General features: G+C 39.3%; 1 protein-coding gene across 2 annotated transcripts in view; it reads left to right on the top strand.

The window, feature by feature from the left end:
* Positions 1 to 18,257, top strand: part of LOC124776927 (U7 snRNA-associated Sm-like protein LSm11) — a 129,082-nt gene extending 110,825 nt beyond the window's left edge. The window contains exons 4-6 of one of the 2 annotated variants that reach the window (XM_047252146.1): positions 5,000 to 5,138; positions 17,852 to 18,018; positions 18,101 to 18,257. In XM_047252146.1, the coding sequence (XP_047108102.1) occupies positions 5,000 to 5,138; positions 17,852 to 18,003 (291 nt within the window). In that variant the 3' untranslated portion in view covers positions 18,004 to 18,018; positions 18,101 to 18,257. The remainder of the gene's footprint in view (positions 1 to 4,999; positions 5,139 to 17,851; positions 18,019 to 18,100) is intronic. The other variant, XM_047252147.1, reaches the window with a different exon arrangement.
* Positions 18,258 to 19,268: the final 1,011 nt, after the last annotated feature.

Raw genomic sequence — 19,268 nt, 5'->3', positions numbered from 1 at the left:
ATGTCCCCCTCTTGTGATTCTTGAACAGGTTATTCAATATTACTGACTGATATTTATTGCAGAACTCAATTAGTGTTTCTTCTCTCTCATTTGTAGTATCAACCCCATATTCTCCCATAACCCTTTCTTCTTCTCCTTCCCCTAAGACCGCATTCCATTTCCCTTTACAAACTGAATTATCCATTCAATATCCTCATATACTTTGGCTGTCTCTTTAGCTTCAGCTTGTGATGTTGGTATATATACCTGAACTGTCATTGTTGGTGTTGGTTTGCTGTTGATTCTGTTGAGAATAATGCTATCACTGAACTGTTCACAGTAACACACTCTTCTAACTTCCTGTTCGTAACAAGTCCTAGTCCTGTTATACCATTTTCTGTTGCTGTTGATATTACTCTGTACTTATATGACCAGAAATCTTTGCCTTCTTTCCATCTCACTTTCCTGACCCACATTACATCCAGATTGAGTGTTAGCATATCCATTTTCAGATTTTCTAGCATCCCCACCACTTTCAGACTTCTGACATACAAGCCCCGACTTGTAGAACCTTACTCTTTCATTGATTATTCAATCTTTTTCTCATGGTCACCTCCTCCTTGGCAGTCCTGTTCTGGAGATCAGAATGTGTGACTAGTCCAGAATCTTCTGCAAAGGAGAATCATCATGACATTTTTCCTATTAAATGCCACATGTCCTTTAATGCAGTGGTTTACAATGCCTTCTGTGTTCTCACACCGTTGATCATTGCTGATTCTTCTGCTTTTAGAGGCAGTTTCCCACCCCAAGGGCAAGAGAGTGCCCTGAACCTCTGTCCTCTCTTCTCCGCTCTATTTGACGTGGCCATTGGCAGAATGAGGATGACTTCTTATGCAGGAAGTCCTTCGCCATTTTTATGCCAGAAGTTAGCTGCCAGTGCCACTTATTTTTATTCAAAATTTCAGCAGTGATGGGCTCCAACCCGGGACTGAGGACATTTTGATTACTAATGAAAGATGCTACCCCTATACCATGGTTACAGGAGCAAAATGAAATAGAAGACCCTGATGATATGGTTCAATACTGTAATGTGTATCAACTGATAGATTGACTTTAATTGTTCAAATCGCCATTATGTTGGAATTCTGTGACACACTAAGCAAGAAGGCATAAAACTTACTCCGCACTCTTTCATTTCTCAATCACAGTCTGATTACCTAAAAATTAAGAAGGAAACAGTAGTAGCTGCCCTCTTCACAGTTTTGTTTTTTGTACAAAACAGACACAGTTACATGCATGTGTTTTTTGTATTATTTCTGATGATCTAAAATACCATGTGGCCCTGATGTATCAGACTCAGAAGTCTGTGCTAAATTTTTTTAGGTGAATTTCCTAAAATTCCTCTTGCTTCTGCTTAATATTTCCCTGATGGATGTGCTGCACAGTACAAAATTTATCTGCGTCTGTGAATGTGATTTCAATGTTAAGTGCAGCTGGTCTTTTTTTGCAACCAGGCATGGCAAATCTACTTGCAGTGGTATTGGTCGCACTGTTAAAAGACCTGTCACAGAAAGAAGTTTGCAGATACTGTATAAAGATAAAAACTTGCAGCATTGCTGGTATTTGAATTCTACCAGGAGAGTCTGCAAGGAATTTCAGTTCTCTGTTTCAAAAAATGAAATCTACATCTACATCTGTATTCTGTGAACCACTGTGAAGTGCATGCTATAGGATATGTCTCATTGTACCAGTAATTAGAGCATTTTTCCCATTCTATTCACATACAAAGTGAAGGAAAAATTATTATGTAGATGGCTCTATACTTACTACCTTTGTATGTGCTGTACATAGGGGGTTTCAGTATATTTCTAGATTCATTATTTAAAGCCAGTACATGAAACTTTGTCTGTGGGGTTCCTCAGGATAGTTTCCGTCTGTCTTCAAGAGTCTGGTAGTTTGGTTCTTTCATCATTTCTGTGACACTCTCGTGTGGGTCAGACAAACCTGTGACCATTCATGATGCCACTCTCTGTGTACATACAATATCCCTTGCTAATCCTGTTTGGTATGGATCCCACGCACAAGAGCAATATTTTAGAATGGGTCGCATGAGTGATTTGTAACCAGTCTCCTTTGTAGACTAATTGCATTTTCCTACTATTGTACCAGTACACCGAAGTGTGGTACATGCTTTGCCCACGACTGAGCCTGTGTGATTGTTCCACTACATGTCCTACTGAGTGTTACATCCAGGTATTTGTAAGAGTTTGCAGATTCCAACTGTGACTCACTAATATTATAGTTATAGGATACTATGTTTCTTTCATTTTGTGATGTGCAAATTTTTACATTTTGAACATTTAAAGCATGTTGCCAATTATTGCACCACTTTGCAATCTTATAAAAGTCTGACTGTATATTTGTACAGCTTGGTTCAGACTGTACTTCATTGTAGGGACTACATCATCTGTGAAAAGTCTGAGGTTACTTTTAATATTGTCCATTAGATCATTAATACACAACATGAACAGCAACAGGCCCAACACATGTCCTTGGGGTACACCTTAAGTTATTTCTACATCTGTCAATTATTCTCCATCCATGATAATGTGGTGCATCCTCCCCACTAAGAAATCCTAAGCCCAGCACATATTTTGTCTGATATTCCATACGATTGTATTTCTGATGGTACATGGTACATGATTACATGGATGTGGTACTGAGTGTAATGTTTTTCGAAAATCAAGAAATATGGCCTCTATCAGACTGTTTTGATCTGCGGCTTTCAGGGTGTCATGTGAGAAAAGTGCGAACTAGGTTTCACTTGATCTATGTTTTCGAAATCCATGCTGATTGGCATGGATGACGTCATTATTTTCAAGATACCTCATTATGTTTGAGCTCAGAATATGTTCTAATATTCTACAACAAATGGATGTCAAGGACATTGGACAGTAGTTTTGTGGATCATTTCTTCCATCCTTCTTGTAGACAGGTGTGATCTATGGTTTCTTCTAGCTACTGGACACAGCTTTTTGTTCAAGGGAAACAAGTTACAAATTCTTTTTTCAACACTGAAAGTACAAAAACATATTATGGAACACAATCCATGCATCACATTATATCACTGTCACCAACCAAGATTGGAGCATAAAGGCTAAGATGTGGTACAGATTTTAGTATCATGCGTGATATCTCTGCGCTTCTGCCACTAACGCCAGAATGCTCTGTGCAGCCCAATTGCTATTTTGCATGTTTGTATGGCTCTTCTTGGTATTTGGGGATTGTTGAGAAAGTGAATGACGGTGAAGGAGATGTTACAGGAAGATCGTGCATCCCTATGTACCATTCTTGTCCTTCTGTTGGCCTGATAGTGATGTTTGTGACATTCCATTCTCTCATATTGTGTGTGAAGTTGATATCACCAAAGCAAAAGGCCGTACTCATTCTCTAAGCAAAAACTCTTCAAGGTTGGCGGGAGAAAAGTGGTCCTTATACAAAGAACTATTAAATGTGAAACATTAGAGTGACTTGTCACATGTATACTTCTAAATGAACTTGAATGCAGATTGCGGCATCAGCATTTTGTGTTGACATGATAGTGACTTTTGAGAAAGTGCTCAAGTACTGTAAACAAAACCCTAAGTGTCACTGCATTGAATTAATCCATTTATGACACAGAAATTACCATTATAATGTTCATATATTGTGCAATGTATATGAACATTTTATACTTTGTACTTCTGTTTTATATTGCAGTTTTTGTTGTACTTGTATATTTTAGGCTCACTTATGTTGTTATGCTCCTTTGATAGCTAACAGTATTTCTCTCAAGGATACTGTGGGAATGCTAATGGCTGAGTGGAAATGTTTTCAAAATCCACATAAAAAAAGATTTTTGTGATGAAACTGTACTATTTGTAGATCATTGTCTAATATTTCCTATGATTTTCAGAGGTGGGAGGGTGGGGTGGGGTGAGGGAAGTGGCCATTTTTTTAAATTTAACAGAAAATAAAATAAAATAAATCTACAGAAGTTTGTATGACCAGTTCTTTCATATTTTCATAAACTAGATTTCAGAAAGAATATTAAGGAAAAAATTGGCAGCCTACTTTTTTCCATTTAAAAACTGCTGCCAATTTTTAAATTTTCGCAGTTTGGTTTGAAGTAACACATTGCATCAAACTTTGGCAATCACTACCAACAGAATGCATATAAAGTGATAAAAACTGGTAACAGTTCATGAAATTAATTACAAAAGCTCTATACAAAATCTCATTTCTCTGGTAGATAGAGGATATCATAGCCTGGATGACTTGATATGGAATGACCCAAAGACATTGGCCAATGAGCAGCAGGTCAGTATAGCCAAAGAATAATTGAATAAACAGAAGCCAGCATCAATGCCAGACAACACAGTCATATATACAGGCTCTTTTGGGGCTGTGTTACGTGGTAATGAAGTGCCTGGTAGAGGACATCCATCAAGCACCTCTTTTTTTTTTTTTAAGGGTGGCACTACACATAGATCATAATCAGCTTGTGCCAAACATTGAGTCAATACACCAGAAAAGAGTATACCAAAACATACTTTCCAGTGTTGTACCAACAACAGCCATGGAAGACCATTAATACCTTGCTTTGGTAATGCAGCAAATAATGAATTGCAGCAACAATTCATAGCCGGGTGCCCTTATATGTGGCCTCTGTGATAAATTCTTCCTTCTTCATACAGAAATGCCATGTAACTTTCATTATTATAACATTAAATTCTCTAACACATTGTTGAAGAATTGCCAGAAGTATGAAAATTGCTGAATTGGAAGGCAAAAGCTTTGAAATGAAGGAACATTGAGTTGTGCACACTGTTTAGTAGTTAATAATTTCAGAATGATTACTATGATCATTCAATTTTGATACAAGTTCAGACAGGTTCCATAAATTCTGCTGCTAATCAGGTTATATAGTCCCATTTTTAAAACCATTTTTCTAATTTTTTTTTCTTTTTTTTTTTTCCAGGTAGTTACGAGAAGTATGAATGGTATCAGGGGTTACTGTGAGGCCTTTGTTGTTGCCTTCGACAGGCACTGGAATCTGGCACTGAAAGATGTACGTGAAGTTTGGACAAGAAAGAAGAAGGCTAAAGTACCTTCTATTGGTAAATATATACAAGTTATGATGATTTATACTTTGTATGTAATTTACTTCCAATGTTATCAAATTCGGGATGCTATGAGACAGTTATAAATAATGATATCATTTTATATTGATTCTTCTCCAAGGTAGTGTAACAGTAGTTACAACTGATTGCATCAGGCATCATCAGTGTTCTCCCTTACCACTTTTTACCTAAAAAAGTCACCAATTTCATGTATTTGCAAATTTATGATCAGTGTTTATATTACTTCTCATTATTGGATTCAGCTGGAACTCTGTATGCTTCTATGAAATTGTCAACAGTCAATATTATACTCCCATACAGTACAAATTTAATGTGGTGGCTCAAGAATGGCAAATGATCTGTAATGTTTTACAAATTAATATCTGAGTGCTTTCACTGCAGGAAGTCTCAACCTTCTTAATATTTCATCTTGTTTTGCTTAAAACAAACGTTTATTACAAAAGAAAACCATGGAAAATCAAGGATGGAATAACAACAATATTATGAAAAGGATAGGTTGCACCTCACCATATAGAGGAGACACTGACTCACAGACAGGCACAACAAAAAGACTGTTGTACATTTGAGCTTTTGGCCAAAAGGCCTTCTTCTAAAGTAGCAAACACGTGCATTCACACAAACACAAGTCACACTTGCGTGACTACTGGGTAGCTCAGTTGATAGACCACTTGCCCACGAAAGGTGAAGGTTCGACATTTGAGACCTGGTCCGACACACGGTTGTAATCTGTCAGGAAGTTTCATATCAGCATACACTCTGACACAATGTGAAAATTCATCCTGGAAGATGCCTCCAGGCTGTGACTAAGCCATGTCTCTGATGTCTCGCAGTACCCTTTATTCCAGGAGTACTAGTTCTGCAAACATTTTAGATATGCATCACGGTTTCATGATCGTTTACACTGACGGCTCCAAATACGGGAATTCCCTTGGCTGCTCTGTAGTGTTCCCAGACCGTGTCACCAGGATTTGCCTTCCTGCCGAGTATACTGTTTTTTCAGCAGAGCTCCACACAATCCTGAAGGCACTGCAGCAGGTGCATCGTCTTCCAGGCAGACGTTTTCTCATCGGCTCCGATTCCCTTAGTGCCCTACAATCATTGCAGAACCTGTACCCAGCTGAGGAGTTGGTCTGGCTCATAATTGACCAACTGTACTTGCTCCACCAGCGGGGTAAGCAGGTGTCATTCTGCTAGGTGCCCAGTCATGTCAGGATATGGGGCAATGAACAGGCCGCTCAGGCTGCCAAGGAGGCCTGAATAGGACAGGACGTGACACAGTGTTCTATTCCCTTGCAGTATGCCATTCCTGTCCTACATAGGAAGTGCATGCAGTTGTGGGAAGAGGAATGGCTGGCAGTGCCGTCAATAAGCTGTGATTGGTGAAGTCCACAACCCAGCCATGGCATTCCTGCTGCCAGTTGCCCAGGTGGGATGAAGTCACACTCACTCGTCTTGGGATTTGGACTGTCTTCTCACACATAGCTTTTTATTATGGCGAGAGGATCCCCAGTTTTGTGATGCCTGTGGTGAGCACATCTCTATCTGCCACATTTTAACAGGTGAGACGAGTGTAGTTAGGGTTTTAAAGTTTTGTAATGTGTCCGGTTTCTGGCCTAAACTTTTAGGCTGGAGGTTTTAGGGTGTTGCGGAGTGGCTGCCACCTCCTTTTTTTTCCATGCCGTCCCCCAGCCACATCCATCTGCCATATTGTTTTAGGACCTTCTACCACTTTCTTCCTCTGTCGTTCATGTTTTACTGCTGACGCCATGCTTCGTCCCATGCTTCAGTGTGGGTCCGTATGGTTTTCCACCCTTTGTTACATGTGTTTTACTTGCTGTTTTATCTTTCTGTACTGAGTATTTTACTGACACTCATCTTAATCTGTTTTTGTGTGGGCGCTAAAGACCTTGCCGTCAGGCGCCCTTATCGTCATCTCCACCACCAGTAGTTCTCCGCGCGACTGCTATGGTCGCAGATTCGAATCCTGCCTCGGGCATGGGTGTGTGTGATGTCCTTAGGTTAGTTAGGTTTAAGTATTTCTAAGTTCTAGGGGACTGATGACCACAGCAGTTAAGTCCCATAGTGCTCAGAGCCATTTGAACCAGTAGTTCTGCAAGTTACGCATATAAAGTTTGGAAGGTAGGAGATGAGGTATTGGCAGCAGTAAAGCTGTGTGGCTGGGTCATGAGTCATGCTTGAGTAGTTCAGTTGGTAGAGCACTTGCCCATAAAAGGTTCTCGGTAGCCAGAAACATCGATTTTTGTGTGTGTGTGTGTCTGTGTATTTGGTTGTGGTATTCTTTATTTCTTCTAACTGGCTTACTGTAAAAACTGTTGTTTGTGTCAACAATGTAGACCAATATGAGAATTTGGTTATTATCACCATTCAAGATGCATCAATTTTTATCATGAAACCATATTCAAATTTAAATCTGTTTTTCGAATCAAAGTTAAGTAAAACACAATGTGCTTCTCGAAATGGCTACTTGTAGTTCAGAGTAGCCCCTATCGATAGGCCTGCATTTAGCAGTGAATTATATAAATTCTTTGTAGGGTTGTATTGTATTTAACTATAGCAAAAGCATACATATCACATACAAATTCATTCACTGTGTTCTGTGCTTTCATTCATTACTTGCAAGTAGTTAATGTCACGTGAAGGAACAGCCTCCATTGGATAGAACTAGTGTTCTGTTGCCTGACAGTTGTTTGAACTTTTCCCTTTTACACAGGGTTTTAATTTTATTTAGACATTCCTTTCCTGTTGAAGTGCTTGGTATATATGCAAATGTGGTAATTATTTCTTGTTGGCTTCCAAGAATTTACTGTTGCTTTTGTATTCTTAAATTCTGTATGGAGTTTGAAGTTTGTGTGTACAATGTGGGCCGTTTTTGTTCCTATATTTTCCTTACCTCAATATAAAGTATCTCCATTGTTGCTTTCAATTCTTTTCTTCATATAATCTCATCCTGATACCATAATAACTTAGTTGATGAGTAAAAGGTAGGAACAATGAGTTGAAGAAAAAATAAATTTTAAACTTTCATCAGAAATAAACCATTTATATGGATTTTAATCATTCTTTTTAACTTACTGAGTTCCACATGAATGGTATAATTTAAAACTCTGTCCTGTGCACTCGAGCCCAGAATCTTGCCTTTTTGTGGACTGTGCTCATACCAAATGAGCTATGCAGAAATGACTCTCGACCTGTCCTTATAGTTCTATCAGTACCATTCTCCTATTTTCCAGACTTCACAGAAGTTCTTCTATGTACCTTGCTGGATAGAAGGAAGGATTAGAAGAAAAAAAATGAAAGAGAAATGGCTTACCCATGGCCTTGGGGATTGTTTCCAGAATATAAAGAAAGATATCTGCTGAACTATGACTCATACTTGGAATACTGCTTTTCAGGGATGAGTCATGAGTCATGCCAGATAGCTAATTCAGTAAGAGCAGCACCCACAAATGACCCGGTTACAGTTTGAGATCCCATCAGCTAAATGGGAAGCTCTGAAACACACTTCATTGCAAATTATGGAAATTCAGTTAGATGTTTGGCTCTATTTTTTGGTAGTAAATTGCCTTGGCTGAGTCAGATGTCAAAATGCAGTTATCACCCTGAAGTATCATGGCCACTAAACATAGGGATCTGACAGGTATGGACTACTGTAGGCTTAAGGGGCATTTGTCCTGAACATGGTTGCACTAAGACTGGTTCTCATAACATTTTCAACAATCTTTTGATCTTTATTTTAAGTAAACATTGTTATTTTTCTCTTGGTTGCTTTGTTATTCTTCCGTACACAACTTAACAGTTCCTTGATCGTGATGTGCGTACCAGGTATGATGCCAGACTTCATCCTGCACAGAAGACCCTTGAGAGGCTGAGGTCATCCTAGCAAGAAATTTGTCATGTGCTCAGACTCTGTGTGTCCTCCAATCTATAGTGGAAATGTATCCAATAATGAAAATGATCCAGAGCATTAAAGACACTGCCTGAACATTTAAAAGTGAAGGAAGGCAGTATCTTTCTGTTGGATGTCAGGGCATGTGGGAATTAAGAGCAACAGCATTGTACACGAGGCAGCCAAATACTCATTTAGGAACAGCAGAGTACATGCTCTTTAATTGATGATAGGAAGAAAAATTATGAGACAGTGGAAATAAGAGTTGCTTTGATGTTACAAAGAAGAAGCTACAACCAACAAAGCTAACATTCAACCAAAGTACTTGTCCTCTCAACCACAGAGATGGCAGGAAGCTGTGTTCAGCAGACTTAAAACAAGGCACTGCTCCATGAGCCACAGCTACTTTTTTAGAGAAGAGGACTCACCATTAAGTAAGCTTGCAATCTGATACTCTCTGCTCACTATATTTCAAACTGTTATGTTAAAAGTTAACAAGAGGGCAGCCTTTGTATTTCCCAAGAAATTGCCATCAAGTTTATTGTATGATAACACCAGTGTTGCTAAAATTTAAAATTCTACATCAAGGTGGGTCTCCTCCTCAAACTGCTGTCGGGCAATGTGTAACGGTCTACCTCATTCATTTTTTATCAGTCAGTTGTTTTCACCTACAGTGTCATTTTATCTTTCATCCCTTTTTAGCTTTACCTGTTTTTCCCTACAAATTTTATTTATTAGCATCTATTTTAAAATTCTGTCAAATGTACAGAGTCTGTCAAAAAATGTGTTCATACTGTAAGGAGTGAAAACAGTTTGCTGTGTGTCTGATTTACATTTAGATACTGATCACACATGTAATACTATCTTCAGTGAAGGAAAAGGTTAGGTTAGATGTTCACAATGTCTGCCATTGGCAGCCAGACAAGTATCGGAATGACAAGCAGTCGCTGCACCTACAGTGGTCAATATTTTAATGGAAATTTCTGAACATGCTGCTGTAACCTCTTGGCAAAAGTCCTCCAGCATTTGTTGCTTAAATCGATAGATTTGAACTTTCACAGTTCCCCACAAATAAAAACTCCATAGAGGTTTGATCTGGAGACTGGGGGGAGGGGGAGGGCGGGGCTCGGTGGGCCATCTTCATCAAATCTAATGTCCCTGTAGATTGTCATTCAGGAAAGCTCATATGGCTGGATGGTAGTGTGGTGATGCCCTATCCTGCTGGTAGAAGACCTCATTGTCAGCTCCAGAAAGTACACTTACACCTGGTAAAATTAATTCACATAAAATTTCCAGTTACAATTCTCTGGTGTCAGTATCACAAAAGAAAAATGGCCCTACTGGCCTCCTAGATGATACTCCAAACCACACATGAGCTCCTGGTAGACTGCCTGCCTTGTCTACATTAACATGCAGATTTTTCAGTGCCCAGTAGATACAGTTATGCCAATTCAATGTTGCATGAAGTTTAAACTATGCCTCCTCCAAATTGTTCATTTACAATTAGCATTAATTGATACTATTTGAAAACTGTCTTCAACAGTCACAGTTGATTTGTCACAGTTGTCGTCATTAATTGCATGCCTTAATTGTGGGGTGGAAACTTTCCACTTAGCAGCTTTTAGAATTTGCCATACACTTCTACTGCTAATCCTCACTTCATATGCACATTACATAGCAGAATTGTGGGCATAAGCAACAAAGTTTTTCAATACGAGAGCCAACGAAGCAGGACTTGTAGCTGTACACAGTCTTCCAGATCTTCCTTTTGTGAATATCACAAAACACTCCATTTGCCTCAGTTATATCAGTAATGTGTTTAATTGTTAGGCAGGTTGGGGATTCTGTTTCAAACACCCAACTCCAGTGACATTGCACTTTAAAGGCATCATCAGACTTGATAAAAAACTTCAGAATGCATTTTTACTGCTCACCCATCAAGCCTGTTTTCAGCCATTTTATTTTCTCACTATTGTGCTGAAAGTACTGACATCTGTTGAGCCAAAGGCCTTACTACAACATACTCATAATTCAGATCAGTTGATAATATTGATATCGTGATACATTCTGACAAAAAGTGTATACATTCTTTTGACTGACACTGTATGTAACGTTTAAAGTAATAGTTGTTAATCTGACTTTAGGAGCAACAGTCTACATATGCTTGTTATAATTTTAACTATTTTGGTAGTAGACTTTCTTCTTAAAAAGGGTAATACATAATTATCCTCATAGTAACATACTGTTTATTTGCTCTTTGTTATTCATATCAGTCTTTCCTCCAGTGATGAAAGGAAGTGCTGTGAGGCAGTGGCAACTTGTAACAGCATTAGACATTGGTGTTGGCAGTTATTTCAGTGCTCTTCCTCCCAAATGTTGGCACTGCAATATGACTGTTAGAAAACAAGATAAAAAAACTGTTAATACAAATCCATGGATCATTGTCACATTGAGACTGGTGAAAAATGACTTCATTTATTTCACTAAATGTATCCAATCATGTTCAGCAGAGGCATTAATGACTTCAGTATTGAGTGTTGTAAAATAAAAATCGTGGCGGTGGTGGCAATCATAGTGGAGAAAGATGAAGGGAAAAGTTCTGTTCTTTATTTATGAGAGATAACACTCCTTGTCTGTGGCTGTAACCACTCAATTGTAACGATAAAATGAATTGCAAAGTCAGTCTGCTCTGTATGTTGATGTTGTTGTGGTCTTCAGTCCAGAGACTGGTTTAATGCAGCTCTCCATGCTACTCTATCCTGTGCAATATTCTTCATCTCTCAGTACCTACTGCAACCTAAATCCTTCTGAATCTGTTTAGTGCATTCATCTCTTAGTCTCCCTCTACGATTTCTACCCTCCACGCTGCCCTCCAATACTAAATTGGTGATCCCTTGATGCCTCAGAATATGCCCCACCAACCGATCCCTTCTTCTAGTCAAGTTGTGCCACAAATTTTTCTCCTCTCCAGTTCTATTCAATACCTCCTCATTAGTTATGTGATCTACCCATCTAATCTTCAGCATTTTTCTGTAGCACCACATTTCGAAAGCTTCTATTCTCTTTTTGTCTAAATTATTTATCGTCCATGTTTCACTTCCATACATGGCTACACTCCATACAAATACTTTCAGAAACAACTTCCTAACACTTAAATTTGTAATTGATGTTAACAAATTTCTCGTCTTCAGAAACGCTTTCCTTGCCATTGCCAGTCTGCATTTTATATCCTCTCTACTTTGACCATCATCAGTTATTTTGCTCCCCAAATAGCAAAACTCATTTACTACTTTAAGCATCTCATTTCCTAATCTAATTCCCGCAGCACCACCCGATTTAATTCGACTACATTCCATTATTCTCGTTTTGCTTTTGTTGATGTTCATCTTATATCCTCCTTTCAAGTCACGGTCCATTCCGTTCAACTGCTCTTCCAGGTCCTTTGCTGTGTCTGGCAGAATTACAATGTCATCGGCAAACATCAAAGTTTTTATTTCTTCTCCATGGATTTTGTTATATCCTAGCCAGTAATGCCACCCGAGCCCGCTGCCAAAAGGTTGGCAGCATCAAAGTCCGGACGCCGTCCGCACAAGCAGCGCCAGTGAGACAGGAAATCGCCGCAAGTCTGCGCGCGCCACCTCTGGCTTCTGGTTTCTTAAGCGCTGGAGTCGCGAGCGCTAGGACAGTTCTGTATTCGCCGCTCAGTTGTATACTCGCCACCGAATTGTGTACTTGCTAGTCAGTTGTGTGTTCATCGCAGCAGAGTTGTTGTTTGTCGTCAGCCGACGCTGACCTAGCCGCTCCGACTCGAACTAGACAGATTTCTGTAGACACGGAGTTCACCACTGTGTTTCTGTATCTTCGTTAATAAAGATAAGTACCGACTTTTATTTAATCAGAGTGTTTGGGTTTTCATCTTTCTGTTCACTGTTCCAGCGGACCGGTCGGCCCGCTATTAAAAGTGTGGCGGTGACTTCGTAAGCCGTTTCTACTGCGAATTGTTTGTCGCTACGAACACCGCCACAAAAGATTTTAATTCCAACTCAGACTTTTTCTTTTCTTTCCTTTACTGCTTGCTCAATATACAAATTGAATAACATCACGGAAAGGCTACAACCCTGTCTCACTCCCTTCCCAACCACTGCTTCCCTTTCATGCCCCTCGACTCTTTATAACTGCCATCTAGTTTCTGTAAAAATTGTAAATAGCCTTTCGCTCCCTGTATTCTACCCCTGCCACCTTCAGAAGTTGAAAGAGAGTATTCCAGTCAACATTGTCAAACGCTTTCTCTAAGTCTACAAATGCTAGAAACATAGGTTTGTTTTTCCTTAGTCTATTTTCTAAGATAAGTCGTAGGGTCAGTATTGCTTCCCGTGTTCCAACATTTCTACGGAATCCAAACTGATCTTCCCCGAGGTCGGCTTCTAGCAGTTTTTCCATTCATCTGTAAAGAATTTGTTTTAGTATTTTGCAGCCATGGCTTATTAAACTGATAGTTCGGTAATTTTCACATCTGTCAACACCTGCTTTCATTGGGATTGGAATTATTATATTCTTCTTGAAGTCTGAGGGTATTTTGCCTGTCTCATACATCTTGCTGACCAGATGGTAGAGTTTTGTCAGGACTGGCTCTCCCAAGGCTGTCAGTAGTTGTAATGCAATGTTGTCTACTCTCGGGGCCTTGTTTCGACTTAGATCTTTCAGTGCTCTGTCAAACTCTTCACGTAGTATCATATCTCCTATTTCATCTTGATCTACATTCTTCCATTTCTATAGTATTGTCCTCAAGAACATCACCCTTGTATAGACCCTCTATACACTCCTCCCACCTTTCTGCATTCCCTTCTTTGGTTAGAACTGGTTTTCCATCTGAGTTCTTTTATTCATACAAGTGGTTCTCTTTTCTCCATTGATCTCTTTAATTTTCCTGTAGGCAGTATCTATCTTACCCCTTGTGATATGCGCCTCTATATCCATACAATTGTCCTCTAGCCATCCCTGCTTAGTCATTTTGCACTTCCTGTCGATATCATTTTTTAGACGTTTGTATTCCTTTTTGCCTGCTTCATTTACTGCATTTTTATATGTTCTCCTTTCATCAATTAAATTTTTTATCTCTTCTGTTACCCAAGGATTTCTAGTAGCCCTTGTCTTTTTATCTACTTGATCATCTGCTACCTTCACTATTTTGGCTCTCAAAGATACCCATTCTCCTTCTACTGTATTTCTTTCCCCCATTCTGGTTAGTCGTTCCCTAATGCTCTCCCTGAAGCTCTCTACAACCTCTGCTCTGCATATCTGCGACCAAATGAGCCACTTGTATGCAACACTTTGACTCATCTCTGTAACTGAGGCAACCAAGAATTCGTCACACTAGGAGATTTCAGCGATCACAAGTGAATGCTTGTCAGTGGCTTATATTTTTCCAGAACTCAGGTGGTATATTGCCAGACTCATACGTTCTACACACCAGTGTGAATTGTCATTTTATTACTACTTCCACCAATGGTTTTAGAAATTCCGATGGAATGGTATCTATCACTTCTGTTTTATTTGATCTTAAGTCACCCAAACCTATTTTAAATTCTGATTCTAATACTGAATCCCCCATCTTTGCCCTGTCGACTCCTATTTATTCTTCTATCACATCATCAGGTAAGTCTTCCTCCTCATAGAGGCCTTCAATGTACACTTTTCATCTACCTTCTCTTCTCTGCACAACAGTGAAATTCCCACTGCACTCTTAGTGTTACCATTCTTCCTTTAATTTCACCGTAGGTTGTTTTGACTTTGTTATTTGCTGAGACCATCCTCACAACAATCATTTCTTTTTCGATTTTTTCACGTTTTTCATATAGCCATTTTTCCTTAGCTTCCCTGCAATTCCTGTTTATTTTGCCCTAAGTGACTTGTATTTCTTTATTTCGCGAAAACATTTTGTATATTCTTCTTTTGTCGCTCAACTGAAGTATTTCTTCTGTTATCCACTGTTTCTTTGTGGTTATATTCCTTGTACCTACTGTTTTTGTTCCAGCTTCTGTGACTGTCCTTTTTAAATATGTCCATTTCTCTTGAACTGAACTGCCTACTGAGCTATTTCTTATCACAGTATCTCTAACCTCAGAAAATTTCTAGTGTGTCTCTTCATTTGTTAGCTCTTCCAAATCTCACTTCCTTGTACAGCGAATCTTCCTGACTAGTCTCTTAAACTTCAGCGTACCCTTCATAATTAATAAATTGTGTACTGAGTCTATATCTGCTCCTGGGTGCAAATGACAAGTTCCTGAAACAGTATATTTAAGGAGTCTACCAAAATAAAGTCATCACAAAACCTAATAGCGGGGATGGCAGTTGCAATTTAAACAACACTTGTTGATCGGCACTAATTTTACTTAAATGTTGTCTTTCATCATATTGACCAGGACAGGGAAATGCTGAGAGAATTTGCATTTCACAGAATATCAGTGTGAGCTCCGAAAAACAGAACAACATCAAAGAGTGTAGGAAGCATCGGGAATCGAACTCTGCTATAAATAGTGGTGCAAGGTCAACAATAGCAGAACGATTCTACTACCACCAACATATATTGCTCGCAAGGACCACGAAGATAAGATACGAGAAATAGAGAGGCATGTAGATAGTCGTTTTTCCCTCGTTCTATTTGTGAGTAGAACAGGATAGAAAATGACTAATAATGATATGGGGTAGCCTTCAGTGCGCACCGTATGGTGGCTTGTGGAGTATTTGTGTAGATGTAAATGTAGATAGTTCACAGTCTGGTTGGAGACCAAGCAGGGAGTACACATAACAGCAAAATCACAACACCTGAAGAAAATGACTGGGTTGGTCATAGAAGTAGTGTGCATAAAATGGAAACAACTACTCAGCAGAACACTTGGAAGCACACCATAAATTAAAATACTTTGTTAGCAGTCTCTCTCACTAAGGCAATATTATAGTGATGCATTTATATCAACATCTTAAGAACAATATCATTGAAATTGATGCATATAAATATTAATTTTTATATAATATATTAAGGTGGCTCCTCTGAAGTGTCTGACACTTTTCATCATTTTTCCAGTATACTATGAACTCTGAAAGTGGAGCTGGGTTTTCCAAGTGTATCTGTGGGAACAGTCGATGCAGTTATTTCATGTTTTATAATCAGAATTCCAAAAGCTTATAAATTTAAGGAAACTTGAATTAATAAATTGAGTGTGGCTCCAAAAAGTAATTAGGATCCAATAATTAAAATGTTTAATACCGTAAAACAAAAATAATTTGAGTGGAGCAGAGCACAGACACTGCACAGTTTAACCAAAGTCCAGCGAAACTTTAATTATTCGTCAAATTGTCATAAATATTGTAACAAAAATATACCTCACACTATTAATCTGTTTAAATTTTGTTTCCCTCTTATTCTCTTCCTTCCAGCCAATAGTGACAGTAAGTAAATGAACAGAAAATGCAGCGCATATACACTGAAAAGCCAAAGCAACTGGTACACCTGCCTAGTATCATGTAGGGCCCCCGTGAGCACGCAGAAGTGCTGCAACATGACGTGGAATGGACTCGACTAATGCCTGAAGTAGTGCTGGAGGGAATTGACACTATGAATCCCGTAGGGCTGTCCATAAATCCGTAAGAGTACGAGGGGTGGAGATCTCTTCTGAACAGCATGTTGCAAGGCTTCCCAGATATGCTCAATAATGTTCATGTCTGGGGAGTTTGGTGGCCAGTGGCAGTGTTTAAACTCAGAAGTGTTTTCTTGGAGCCACCCTATAGCAATTCTGGATGTGTGAGGTGTTGCAGTGTCCTGCTGGAATTCCCCAACTCTGTCGGAATGCACAATGGGCATGAATGCGACAGGACCAGACAGGATGCTTATGTTGATGTCACCTGTCAGAATTGTATCTAGACTTACCAGGCGTCCCGTATCACTCCAACTGCACACACTGCACACCATTAGAGAGCCTCCACCAGCTTGAACAGTCCCCTGTTGACTAGCAGAGTCCATGGATTCATGAGATTGTCTCCACACCCATACACATCCATCCACTCAATAAAATTCGAAATGAGTCTCATCCAACCAGGCAACATGTTTCCAGTCATCAACAGCCCAATGTTGGTATTGACAGACCCAGGCGATGCGTGAATCTTTGTGTCATGCAGCCATCAAGGGTACACAAGTGGACCTTCAGCTCCAAAAGCTCTTATCGATGATGTTTCATTGAATGGTTTGCATGCTGACACTTGTTGATGGCTCAGCACTGAAACCTGCAGCAAATTGCAGAAGGGTTGCACTTCTGTCATGTTGACTGATTCTCTTCTGTCATCGTTGGTTCCATTCTTGCAAGCTCTTTTTCCAGCTGCAGCGATGTCAGAGATTTGATGTTTTACCGGATTCTTGATATTCACAGTACACTTGTGAAATGGTCATACGGGAAAATCCCCACTTCATCACTACCTCGGCGGAGCTGTGTCCCATCGCTCGTGCGCTGATTATAACACCATGTTCAAACTCACTCAATTCTTGATAACCTGCCATTGTAGCAGCAGTAACCGATATAACAACTGCGCCAGACACTTGTTGTCTTATATAGCTGTTGCAAACAGCAGCGCCATATTCTGCCTGCTTACATAAATCTGCATTTGAATACGCATGCCTGTTCCAGTTTCTTTGGTGCTCCAGTGTAATATCAAGGAAACAATAATGAATATTAAGTAAACTAAACATTTCTAAAGTGGTATTACATCTTTCAATTGCACTCTTTGTAAGGTTCTTGTGGTACACTGGTAGAAAGCACACCTGCGACGGGTCAGACTGTACTGGTTCTGAAATCTGGCAAAAAAGAGGAACTCCTTGAGCGACATGTTCCGCAGTTACTCTTGAGGGGTGAACATGTTGCCATTATTTCTGTTCTACGCTGATTGAGCATAATTTACGTAAGTCTATTTACATTAATAATTTTGTACAGTTAGATTAAAAAACTAAAGAGGCTGAAACACTTTTGATCTATCTGTACAGGTTTCATGCAGCTCCTGCCCTCAAGACTGCACAAAGAATGTCTGCAAAGACACTACTTGACTTTGGCAAACAGATGACTCATGGCAAACAGATGACTCGACAGCTGTATGATATCCAAAAATATAGTATTTGACAATAAAGAAAATTATATTTTGTGCTTGTCCATGTCAAATGATTTAATGTCATGTTTTTGCAGTGACTTTCAAAATGGATGCCCATATTGTTTAAAGCGTACAGGGAAAAACAATCAAAGCCCACTTCCGGTGGTTTGAGATTCTGATACCAATGGATTCTGTATGTATAGTATTATGTTCTAACAGCTTCATACATCTCTCTGTAAAGAATACAGAAAGAAATGTTCAATGGAGATGAGGCAAATACGGGAAATATCAGTTTAGAACTAGTTCTAGAATTATCAACAGTTGCACCACTTACTGTGACTCCTGAGAGTTCTATGTTATTGTAGATAAAAAGTTTCATGCACAGACTGAAAAGCAACCAAAACCCTGGTATCAGAGTTTAATTCCATTCTACAAGGCAGAATACGACAACTTACAGTCCTTGAAGAAATCCTGTTTCGAAAATGCGCAGCTCTGTTTTTCAAGATTCCCCTTAGTCCACAATGAGTAATTTGGTGTAGAGTTTAAATAATTATTTTCATTGGTGTTTTAGAGGTATTATTTGTTTATATTTTTCTAAGGCAAGCAGCTATGTTTAGTGGAATGCATTCTATAAAGTAAGTGGACTGTAATTGTATTATGTAAATTAAAGCTGGACGGGGGGAGAAAGGAAACGAAAGGAACTGTTGATGTCAGTGGCAACGAGTGAAAATGTATGCTGGACCGGGATTCAAACCCCAGATCTCCTGCTTACTAGGCAGTTGCATTAACCACAGCATCACCTGGACACAGTCTTTATCACAATTTCACAGATTATTTTGGCACGTCTCTCGGCTGCTCCACATTCTCACCAAACTTCACCTGTCCACAGTCCTTGTCCGTGTCCTCCACGCTACTTTGAGATTCCCGCTGGAGGTTGAACAAACTTCTGGATCTGCACTGAAAGTGGTGGATTCGTTGCCCATCAAAGTGAATCAGTTATATGAATGCATGGTGTAATATGGCTGTATACTGTGCTGATTTTTCTGGAAAAAAGTTAAGTGTTACTC

Source organism: Schistocerca piceifrons, chromosome 2 (genome assembly GCF_021461385.2).
Source record: "Schistocerca piceifrons isolate TAMUIC-IGC-003096 chromosome 2, iqSchPice1.1, whole genome shotgun sequence".
Lineage (NCBI taxonomy): Eukaryota > Metazoa > Arthropoda > Insecta > Orthoptera > Acrididae > Schistocerca > Schistocerca piceifrons.
This window is presented reverse-complemented; position numbering and strand designations above follow the sequence as displayed.